The following is a 12,264-nucleotide window of genomic DNA, read 5'->3' as shown; positions in this document are numbered from 1 at the left end:
GCAGGTCATCCTAGACTGGGTATTGTGTAATGAGGAAGGATTAGTTAGTGATCTTGTTGTGCAAAGCCCCTTGGGCAACAGTGACCATAATATGGTGGAATTCTGCATTAGGATGGAGAGTGACACGGTTGATTCAGAGACTAGGTTACGGAACTTAAAGAAAGGAGACTTTGAAGGTATGAGACGGGAATTGGCTAGGATAGACTGGTAAATGGTACTTAAAGGGTTGACGGTGGAGAGGCAATGGCAAAGATTTAAAGACCGCATGGATGACTTACAACAATTGTTCATCCCTGTCTGGCGAAAAAATAAAACGAGGAAAGTGGCTCAACCGTGGCTAACGAGGGAAATCAAGGATAGTGTTAAATCCAAGGAAGAGGCATATAAATTGGCCATAGGAAGCAGCAAACCGGAGGACTGGGAGAAATTTAGAACTCAACAGACGACAAAGGGGGAAAATAGAGCATGAAAGAAAGCTTGTGGGGAATATATAAACTGACGGTTAAAGCTTCTTTTGATATGTGAAGAGGAAAAGATTAGTGAAGACAAATGTAGGTCCCTTACAATCAGAGACAGGTGAATTTATAATGGGAAACAAGGAAATGGCAGAACAGTTAAACAAGTACTTTGGTTCTGTCTTCACAAAGGAAGACACGAACAATCTCCCAGAAATACTAGGGGGCCGAGGATCTAGTGGGAGGGAGGAACTGAAGGAAATGGTGTTGGGTAAACTGTTGGGACTGAAAGCGGATGCATTGGTGATCATTCTCCAATGTTCTCTCGACTCTGGATCAGTTCCTGTGGACTGGAGGGTAGCCAATGTAACTCCACTTTTTAAGAAAGGAGGGAGAGAGAAAACAGGGAATTATAGACCAGTTAGCCTGACATCGGCAGTGGGGAAGATGCTTGAATCGTTTATTAAAGATGAATTAGCAGCGCATTTGGAAAGCAGTGACAGGATCAGTCAAAGTCAGCATGGATTTATGAAGTGGAAATCATGCTTGGCTAATCTTTTGGAATTTTTTGAAGATGTAACAAGTAGAATGGATAAGGGAGAGCCAGTAGATGTGGTGTATCTGGACTTTCAAAAAGCCTTTGATAAGGTCCCACACAAGAGATTAGTGTGCAAAATTAGAACACATGGTATTGGAAGTAGAGCATTGACATGGATAGAGAACTGGTTGGTAGATAGGAAGCAAAGAGTAGGAATTATCGGGTCCTTTTAAGAATGGCAGGCAGTGACTAGTGGAGTATTGTGTGCAGTTTTGGTCTCCTAATTTGAGGAAGGACATTCTTGTGCAGCATAGGTTCACTAGGGAGTGCAGCGTAGGTTCACCAGGTTAATTCCCGGGATGGCGCGACTGACATATGAGGAAAGAACGGGTCGACTGGGCTTGTATTCACTGAAATTTAGGATAATAATAATAGATAATAGACAATAGGTGCAGGAGTAGGCCATTCAGGCCCTTCGAGCCAGCACCGCCATTTAATGTGATCATGGCTGATCATCCCCAATCAGTACCCCGTTCCTGCCTTCTCCCCATATCCCCTGACTCCGCTATTTTTAAGAGCCCTATCAAGTTCTCTCTTGAAAGCATCCAGAGAACCTGCCTCCACCGCCCTGTGAGGCAGAGAATTCCACAGACTCACCACTCTTTGTGAGAAAAAGTGTTTCCTCGTCTCCGTTCTAAATGGCTTACTCCTTATTCTTAAACTGTGGCCCCTGGTTCTGGACTCCCCCAACATCGGGAACATGTTTCCTGCCTCTAGCGTGTCCAAGCCCTTAACAATCTTATATGTTTCAATGAGATGCCCTCTCATCCTTCTAAACTCCAGAGTGTACAAGCCCAGCTGTTCCATTCTCTCAGCATATGACAGTCCTGCCATCCCGGGAATTAACCTTGTAAACCTACGCTGCCTCCCTCAATAGCAAGAATGTCCTTCCTCAAATTAGGGGACCAAGACTGCACACAATACTCCAGGTGTGGTATCACTAGGGCTCTGTACAACTGCAGAAGGACCTCTTTGCTCCTATATTCGATTCCTCTTGTTATAAAGGACAACATGCCATTCGCTTTCTTCACTGCCTGCTGTACCTGCATGCTTACTTTCATAGACTGATGAACAAGGACCCCCAGATCCCGTTGTACTTCCCCTTTTCCCAAATTGACGCCATTTAGATAGTAATCTGCTACCAAAGTGGATAACCTCCCATTTATCCGCATTAAACTTCATCTGCCATGCATCTGCCCACTCCCCCAACCTGTCCAAGTCACCCTGCATTCTCATAGCATCCGCCTGCCATCCTGCCATCCAGTTCATACTGCCATCCAGCTTTGTGTCATCTGCAAATTTGCTAATGTTACTTTGAATCCCTTCATCCAAATCATTGATGGATATTGTAAATAGCTGCGGTCCCAGTACCGAGCCTTGCAGTAGCCCACTAGTCACCACCTGCCATTCTGAAAGGGACCAGTTAATCCCTACTCTTTGTTTCCTGTCTGCCAACCACTTCTCTATCCATGTCAGCACTCTACCCCCAATACCATGTGCCCTAATTTTGCCCACTAATCTCCTATGTGGGACCTTATCAAATGTTTTCTGAAAGTCCAGGTACACCACATCCACTGGCTCTTCCTTGTCCATTTTCCTAGTTACATCTTCAAAAAATTCCAGAAGATTAGTCAAGCATGATTTCCCCTTCGTAGATCCATGCTGACTCGGACCAATCCTGTTACTGCTATCCAAATGTTCGGCTATCTCATCTTTTATAATTGACTCCAGCATCTTCCACACCACCGATGTCAGGCTAACTGGTCTATAATTCCCTGTTTTCTCTCCCCCGCCTTTCTTAAAAAGTGTGATAACATTAGCTACCCTCCAATCCACAGGAACTGATCCTGAATCTATAGAAGATTGAAAAATTATCACCAATGCATCCACGATTTCTAGAGCCACTTCCTTAAGTACCCTGGGATGCAGACCATCAGGCCCTGGGGATTTATCAGCCTTCAGTCCCATCAGTCTATCCAACACCATTTCCTGCCTAATGTGGATTTCCTTCAGTTCCTCCGTCATCCCAGATCCTCTGGCCACTACTATATCAGGAAGATTGTTTGTGTCCTCCTTAGTGAAGACAGATCCAAAGTACCTGTTCAACCCATTTCCTTGGTCCCCATAATAAATTCACCTTTTTCGGTCTTCAAGGGTCCAACTTTAGTCTTAACTATTTTTTTCCTCTTCACATACCTAAAGAAGCTTTTACTATCCTGCTTTATATTCGTGGCTAGCTTACCTTCGTACCTCATCTTTTCTCCCCGTATTGTCTTTTTGGTTATCTTCTGTTGTTCTTTAAACATTACCCAATCCTTTTGCTTCCCGCTCATCTTTGCTACGTAGTACTTCTTCTCTTTTATTTTTATACTGTCCCCGACGTCCCTTGTTAGCCATGGTCGCCCCTTACTCCCCTTGGAATCTTTCTTCCTCCTAGGAATGAACTGACCCTGCACCTTCTGTATTATTCCTAGAAATACCTGCCATTTTTGTTTCACTGTCATCCCTGCTAGTGTATCTATCCAGTCAACTTTGGCCAGCTCCTCCCTCATGGCCCCATAGTTCCCTTTATTCAACTGTAACACTAACACCTCCGATCTACCCTTGTCCCTTTCCAATTGTAAGTTAAACCTGACCATGTTATGGTCACTACCTCCTCATGGCTCATTAACCTCGAGGTCCTTTATCAAATCCGGTTCATTACATAACACTAAATCCAGAATTGCCTTCTCCCTGGTAGGCTCCAATACAAGCTGTTCTAAGAATCCATCACTCTACAAAGTCCCTTTCTTAGGGTCCAGTACCAACCTGATTTTCCCAGTCGTTGAAATCTCCCATAACAACCACAGCATTACTTTTGCCAATTTTAACTCCTGATGAGACGGGATCTTATAGAAAGATATAAAATCTTTTAAGGATTGGACAGGCTAAATGCAGGAATGGTCCCCATGTTGGGGGAGTCCAGAACCAGGGGTCACAGTTTAAGAATAAGGGGTAGGCGATTTAGGACTGAGATGAGGAAAGACTTCTTCACCCAGTGGAGGCCGATTCACTGGATGTTTTCAAGAGAGAGTTAGATTTAGTTCTTCGGGCTAACGGAATCAAGGGATATCTGAGGAAAGACACTCCTAATCTGAGGAAAGACATTCTTGCCATAGGAGAAGGTTCACCAGACTGATTTCTGGGATGGCAGGACTTTCTTATGAAGAAAGACTGGATAGACTCGGCTTGTACTCGCTAGAATTTAGAAGATTGAGGGGCGATATTATAGAAACTTACAAAATCCTTAAGGGGTTGGACAGGCTAGATGCAGGAAGATTGTTCCCGATGTTGGGGAAGTCCAGAACAACGGGTCACAGTTTAAGGATAAGGGGGAAATCTTTTAGGACCGAGATGAGAAAAACATTTTTCTGGATCTCTGGAATTCTCTGCCACAGAAGGTAGTTGAGGCCAGTTCATTGGGTATATTTAAGAGGGAGTTAGATGTGGCTAAAGGGATCAGGGGGTATGGAGAGAAGGCAGGTACAGGATACTGAGTTGGATGATCAGCCATGATCATATTGAATGGCGGTGCAGGCTCGAAGGGCCGAATGGCCTACTCCTGCACCTATTTTCTAAGCTATGATATGGGGAGAAGGTAGGAACGGGGTACTGGTTGTGGATGATCAGCCATGATCATATTGAAGGACCGAATAGCCTACTCCTGCACCCACTGTCTATGTTTCTATTACGCGGGAGTGGGGAAGGCGCGGGCACGCGGGTGTGGGGAAGGCGCGGGCACGCAGTTAGAGGGCTGCAGGCGCGCGGGCACGATGCGCGCTCCCGGTTGACCATTGCTGTATCCAGCAGGTGATGTGACGGCTGCGGACATTGACGGACGCATCGAGCTGATGGTGAACCGCACGGAGACGGCGGCGGTGGGGATCGGTGACGGGCTCCGGGAGCGGCTGCAGGAGGCGCGCTCCCAGATGGCGAGCCGGGCGCTAGCGCGCTCACAGTCGTCGGGAGCGCGCGTGGAGGTGGAGGTGGACGTGGACGCGCCCGGGGTGGTGCAGCTGGTGGGCGACGGCCTGGAGCAGCTGAGCGGCGCGGGGGCGAGCGACGTGCACGCGCCCGGGAGCGCGCACCCCCTCCGCCGCTTCGTGGAGCTGGAGCGGCGGGACCTGCGGCTGCGGCTTGAGCGCCGCGCGTGCGCGCTCCGCCACGCCGTGGACGCGCTGAGGAGCGCGCAACCCTGCCTCCCGGGCACGCGCCCGCTGTGCACGGCGCTGGAGCTCGGGCGCGTGCCCGTGTCCTGGTGGCGGGGCGCGCGCCGGCCCCCTCCCTTCGCGCTCTGGCTGCAGCGCGTGACCGCCACCGCCCGGCTGCTCGACGGCTACGTGCGCGCCCCCGCCGCCTGCTACAACCTGTCCGCCTTCCACCGCCCGCAGCTGCTGGTGCTCGCCCTCCGCCAGGCGCGCGCCCGCGACGACCAGCGTGCACTCGGCACCTACCGTGTACGCGCACAGGTGAGTGCCCGCGGCTCCCGGCCCCAAACACCCTCGCTCCCTCCGCGGGTCTCGATCCACCGGCACAAGATGCTGGAGTAACTGAGCGGGACAGGCAGCATCGCCAATGCCTCATATCCCTTCTCCCCACAGATGCTGCCTGTCCCGCTCAGTTACTCCAGCATTTGTGTCTATCTTGGACATCTGTCCTGGACGCTTAAGCAGTTTCCTCCCACACCCCAAAGACGGGCAGGTTCGTCTCTTGTAAAGACGGGCATGGCCTCTTGTAAAGTATCTCCCAGGTGCCGAGTGTGAGGAATGTGAGGAAGGACATTCTTGCTATTGAGGGAGTGCAGCGTAGGTTCACCAGGTTAATTCCCGGGATGGAGGGACTGTCATATGCTGAGAGAATGGAGCAGCTGGGCTTGTACACTCTGGAGTTTAGAAGGATGAGAGGAGATCTTATTGAAACATATAAGATTGTTAAGTGTTTGGACACGCTAGAGGCAGGAAACATGTTCCCGATGTTGGGGGAGTCCAGAACCAGGAGTTTAAGAATAAGGGGTAAGCCATTTAGAACGGAGACGAGGAAATACTTGTGAGTCTGTGGAATTCTCTGCCTCAGGGCGGTGGAGGCCGGTTCTCTGGATACTTTCAAGAGAGAGCGAGATAGGGCTCTTAAAGATAGTGGAGTCAGAGGATATGGGGAGAAGGCAGGAACAGGGTACTGATTGGGGATGATCAGCCATGATCACACTGAATGGCGGTGCTGGCTCGAAGGGCCGAATGGCCTATTCCTGCACATTGTCTATTGAAAGTGAGATAAGAGAGAGGATTTTTTCATTCCGCCATTCAATGTGCTCATGACTGACGTTAATGGGAGCATTGTGGGAATCTAAATCAGTACACAGTTCCTGCTTTCTCCCCCTATCCCCTGATTCCGTTAGCCCCAAGAGCCAAATCTAACTCTTGAAAACATCCAGTGAATTGGCCTCCACCGCCTTCCTTGGCAGAGAATTCCACAGACTGTGAATCTGTGGAATTCTTTGCCACAGAAGGCTGTGGAGGCCAAGTCACTGGATGTTTTTAAGGCAAAGATAGAGATGTTTGATTAGTACGGGTGTCCGGGTATGTGGGGAGAAGGCAGGAGAATGTGGTTAGGAGGGAGAGATAGATCAACCAATGGCAGGGTAGACCTGATGGGCCGAATGGCCTAATTCTGCCCCTATCACTTATAACCTTATGATCTTATGAGCCACATCAGGAACACCGGATATAGCAGACAAGGTTGGAAGAGGTCTCATCTTGTTGGAGGAGGTGAACCTGGAGGAAGTCTCACCTGGTTGGAGGGGGCGAACCTCTGTCTCACCAGAAAGAACTTTTGGGGTTCCGGCCTAGAGTCGAGGGCGGAGTATAGGGATAGGTCATAGAGTGATACAGTGCGGAAACAGGTCCTTCCACCCAACTTGCCCACACTGGCCAACGTATCCCAGCCACACTAGTCCCACCTGCCTGCCGATAGTCCATATCCCTCCAAACCTGTCCTATATCATGTACCTGTCTGTTTCTCAAACATTGGAATAGTCCCAGCCTCAACTACCTCCTCTGCCAGCTTGTTCCATACATCCACCACCCTTTGTGTGAAAAGGTTATCCCTCAGACTCCTATTAAATCTTTTCCCCTTCACCTTAAACCTATGTCCTCTGGTCCTCAATTCCCCTACTCTGGGCAAGAGACTCTGAGCATCTACCCGATCTATTCCTCTCATGATTTTATACACCTCTATAAGATCAGCCCTCATCCTCCTGCACTCCATGGAATAGAGGCCCAGCCTACTCAACCGTTCCCTATAGCTCACACCCTCTAGTCCTGGCAACATCCTCATAAATTTTCTTTGAACCCTTTCAAGCTTGACAACATCTTACCTATAACATGGCGCCCAGAACGGAACACAATATTCTAAATGCGATCTCGCCAACGTCTCATACAACTGCAACACGACCGCCCGACTTCTATACTCAATACTCTGACTGATGAAGGCCAAAGTGCCTAAAGCCTTTTTGACCACCGTATCTACCTGCGACTCGACCTTCAAGGAACCATGCACCTGTACTCCTAGATCCTTCTGCTCTACAACACTACAGAGGCCTACCATCCACTGTGTAGGTCCTGCCCTTGTTCGACATCCCAAAATGCAACACCTCACACTTCTCTGTATTAAATTCCATCAACCATTCCTCCGCCCACCTGGCCAATCGATCCAGATCCTGCTGCAATCGTTCACAACCATCTTCACTATCTGCAAAACCACTCACTTTTGTATCATCATCAGCAGTTTACTATCATCAGTAAGGAGGTGCTGGTTTGGGTGGGAGGGGTGAGGAATCCAAGGAGCTCCAGAGGGAGCAGTCCCTGTGGAAGGTGGAAAGGGGTGGAGTTTGGAAGATGTGACTGGCATTAGGATCACATTGGAGTTTGCGGAAATCTGGAGATTGCTACCCTTGAGATCATTCTTTGTAACCTCTTTCCCAACTCCCTATATTCACCCCACAGGATCTCAACCCTTTTTCTACCTAAGTTGTTGTTACTAATGCTGCTCACCCACCTCCTTTACAAGGTGACAAATTCCCCTCCAGTCTCCAACCATGGAATCGTGTGTGGCTGAGAATTCAGGGCGGCAGTAGCGCAGCGGGTAGAGCTGCTGCCTCACAGTGCAGAGAGCAGGATCGATCCTGACCTCGGGTGCAGTCTGTGTGGAGTTTGTACATCCTCCCCGTGACCGCGTGCTCCTCCGGGTGCTCCGGTTTCCTCCCACATTCCAAAGACGTGCAGGTTTGTAGGTTAATTGCCCCCCCCCCCCCCCCCCCCCCCCCCCCCCCCCCCCCCCCCCCCCCCCCCCCCCTGTAAACTGCCCACTAGTGTGCAGGGAGTGCATGAGAAAATGGGATGACGGAGCTGGTGTGAATGGGTTATTGATGGTTGGTATGAAGTCGCTGGGCCGAAGGGCCTATCTCCGTGCTGTATCTTTAAGACTAAACTGCTTGGATGGTGTTGTCTCTGTTCCAGGTGCTGAGCAGCTTCCTGCCCCCCCACTGCCCGCCAGATGAGGGGGTGTACATCAGTGGTCTGGTGCTGCACGGAGCACTGTGGGACAGCAGGCTGGGGGTCCTGCAGGACACGATGTCCATCAAATCATGCAGCCTGCCGGCGGTGTGGATGAGGGCAGTGGAGGCAGAGAATGCCGACACCCCCTCCCTCTACCCACAGTATGAGTGTCCCGTGTACCTGGGGGCAGAGAGCGGAGTGGGGGATCTGACCGACACTAACATCATCCTGCACATCTCCCTGGCATCAAAGCTTGACCCGATGGTGTGCGCTCAGAGACGAGTTCACATCGCCAGCAGTCTCTAAGAGAACCTCCGTGCCAACTGTTCAGAATAACATTTTTGATTACATAGCAATTAAAATATATTTATATGGCATATGCGACTGGGGTTATGTTAGGTCATTTGTGCCGTGCAAAGTGAAAGTAAAGCAGCTTATATTGTCACCCAGGTTGAGCTCAGTATCTCTGCCCATGCAGACAGGCCACAGCTTCAACGGCCAGAATTTCTTCATTCCTTCATACAGCACAGAAACAGGCCATTCGACCCACCATGTCCATGCCTGCCTTGTTGCCCATCAACACAACTCCATTTTGCCTGCTTTAGGATCCTATACTCTGCCTTTCCGTCCAAACTCTTCCCCAGTGTCATGTGTATGTGACTCCACCACCTCCTCCGGCAGCACGTTCCAGCTATCAACTACTACCGATGTAAGGCGGAATGGCAGGCAGTGACTAGTGGGGAACCGCAAGGCTCGGTGCTGGGACCGCAGCTATTTGCGATATGCATTATTTATTTAGATGAAGGGATTCAAAGTAACATTAGCAAATTTGCAGATGACACGAAGCTGGATGGCAGTGTGATCTGTGAGGAGGATGCTATGAGGATGCAGAATGACTTGGACAGGTTGGGGGAGTGGGCAGGTGCATGGCATAGTAGTAGTAGTAGGCTCCTCTTGGTCATGACTGACTTTGGGTGATGCATCCTAGTTTGCGGGTGATGTGTGGTTGGATGCAAGCCTGGGCGATGTCATATGGAGGACAGGCTGTTGCCATGCAACACGTCCCCCCTCTCCACGTCGCTGATCAATCCAAAGGAACAGCAGGGCCGTTAGTTTGGCACCAGCGCCGTCGCAGGAGCTGCCAGAGCGAGGTTGTAGACAACGACGAACTGACTTAGGAATTCCAACTCCGGATTTTCTTGAGGTTTACTTCAGGAGCCTTTTCCATGACAGGATATGGCCACAAGGCAGTGGAGGATTTTGCCACCAGTGCATGGCATCTGGTGGCAAAAACAGGAAGGCAGATTATTATCTGAATGGTGTCAAGTTAGGAAAGGGGGTAGTACAATGAGATCTGGGGGTCCTTGTTCATCAGTCAATGAAAGTAAGCATGCAGGTACAGCAGGCAATGAAGAAAGCTAATGGCATGTTGGCCTTCATGGCTAGAGGAGTCGAGTATAGGAGCAAAGAGGTCCTTCTGCAGTTGTACAGAGCCCTAGTGAGACCACACCTGGAGTGTTGTGTGCAGTTTTGGTCCCCTAATTTGAGGAAGGACATTCTTGCTAATGAGGGAGTGTAGCGTAGGTTTAGAAGGATAATTCGCGGGATGGCGGGACTGTCATATGCTGAGAGAATGGAGCAGCTGGGCTTGTACACTCTGGAGTTTAGAAGGATGAGAGGGTATCTCATTGAAACATATAAGATTGTTAAGGGTTTGAACACGCCAGAGGCAGGAAATATGTTCCCGATGTTGGGGGAGTCCAGAACCAGGAGTCACAGTTTAAGAATAAGGGGTAAGCCATTTAGAACGGAGATGAGGAACTTTTCCATGGAGTTGTGAATCTGTGGAATTCTCTGCTTCCAGAGGGTGGTGGAGGCCGATTCTCTGGATACTTTCAAGAGAGAGTTAGATAGAGCTCTTAAAGATAGCGGAGTCATGGGATATGGGGAGAAGGCAGGAACGGGGTACTGAATGTGGATGATCACAGTGAATGGAGGCGCTGGCTCGAAGGGCTGAATGGCCTACTCCTGCACCTATTGTCTATTGTCTAACACCATTTTCTGACGTGAATTTCATTCAGTCCCTCCATCATGTTAGATCCTCGGTCCACTAGTATTTCTGGGAGATTGGTTCTGTCTTCACGAAGGAAGTAACCAAAGTACTTGTTTAACGTGTCTGCCATTTTCCTGTTTCTCCAAGATGTCTTGGATTAAATTGTTTGCGAAGATCCGAGCCAAGACACTGCTCCTGCTTCAGTCTGCTGTCGGCCCCAGTTGACTTGGTTCAGTGACAGCCCTAGGTGAGCGTGCGTGCGTGTGAGTGTGCGCGCGTATGCGTGCGCATGTGTGTGTATGTGCGCGCGCGTGTGTGCGTGTATGAGTGTGTGTGTGTATGTGCGTGTACGTGTGTGTGTGTGTATGCGCTTGTGTGTATGCGTGAGTGTGTGTGTATGCGTGTGTCTGTATGTGTGTATGCGTGTATGTATGCGTGCGTCTGCATGTGTGTGCGCGTGTATGTGTGTGCGTGCATGTGTATGCGTGTGTGTGTGTGCATGTGTATGTGCGTGTGTGTGTATGCTTGTGTGCGTGTGCATGTGCGTATGCGTGCGTGTGTGCGCGTGCGTGTGTGTATGTGTGTGCGTGTGTATGCGTGCGTGCATGTGCGTGCGTATGCGTGTGTGTATGCGCGTGTGTGTGTGTGTGTCCGCGCGTGTGTGTGCGCGTGTGTGTGTGTGCGCGTGTGTGTGTACACCTTGCATGGATACCACAGCAAAGACTGCAGGTCACGATGATCCAGACACAACAAGCCTCAGCTGGCAGCTTCCAACCCACTGAGCAACACAGCAGAGTCCTGGCTCCAGCAGCTCGCGGTCAATGCTGGCCTCTGGTGCTTCCGTGGGAGGTGCAGCACAGTTTGGCTGCAGCTTCAATGCTGCCCTTCAGAGCTGTCTGAGTGGAGTTTGCACGTTCTCGGTGACTGCATGGGTTTCCTCCCACTTCCCAAAGACACACAGGTTAATCGGTCGCTGTCACCAATGTAAATGGGGGGTGGAATCTGCAGAGCAGATGTGAACCAAGGAGAACACTACCAGTTAGGATAGGATTAGTTAACATGCAGTGGGTCAGTGGGCCGGGTGTCTCTAGCCAACAGGCCCAGCCTGAAGAAGTGTTGATGGGCAGCACAAAGTCGGGACTTCAATCCGTTTATTTTGCAACTTTCTTTTCAATAAAAGCGCACCCCGGCCGGCCTCTGCTGCGGCCAATCCCAACGTTTTATACAAGAGGGGTGGGAGGGGCATCACCTTGTGAGTGAAAATCCTTGCACACGCACGCACACACACGCAAGCACACATACCTACACACGCACGCCCACAAGCACACATACCTGCACACGCATGCACACACGCAAGCACACATACCTGCACACGCACACACACACATACCTGCACACGCACGCACACAAAGCACACATGCGCATGCACACACGCAAACATACGCACACACACGCATGTGCAAACACACACACACACACACAACCTTCAGCCTGACCTTCTCTTGTACACGAGGTGCACACACTGTTACACAGTTCAATATATAGACGTTGTTACGGATGCGTTAC

The 12,264-nt window shown here is 50.1% G+C and overlaps 1 protein-coding gene across 1 annotated transcript in view; it reads left to right on the top strand.

Annotated features, from left to right (window-relative positions):
• The window catches only part of dnhd1 (dynein heavy chain domain 1), a 54,731-nt gene extending 45,709 nt beyond the window's left edge, over positions 1-9,022 (top strand). Inside the window, exons 26-27 of the mRNA XM_033023405.1 lie at positions 4,903-5,561; positions 8,607-9,022. Coding sequence (XP_032879296.1) covers positions 4,903-5,561; positions 8,607-8,951 — 1,004 coding nt within the window. The 3' untranslated portion in view covers positions 8,952-9,022. The remainder of the gene's footprint in view (positions 1-4,902; positions 5,562-8,606) is intronic.
• The last annotated feature ends 3,242 nt before the right edge of the window (positions 9,023-12,264 follow it).

Source organism: Amblyraja radiata, chromosome 6, assembly GCF_010909765.2.
Source record: "Amblyraja radiata isolate CabotCenter1 chromosome 6, sAmbRad1.1.pri, whole genome shotgun sequence".
Classification (NCBI taxonomy): Eukaryota; Metazoa; Chordata; class Chondrichthyes; order Rajiformes; family Rajidae; genus Amblyraja; species Amblyraja radiata.
Note: the sequence above shows the minus strand (reverse complement) of the source record. Positions and strands in the feature narration are given on the sequence as shown.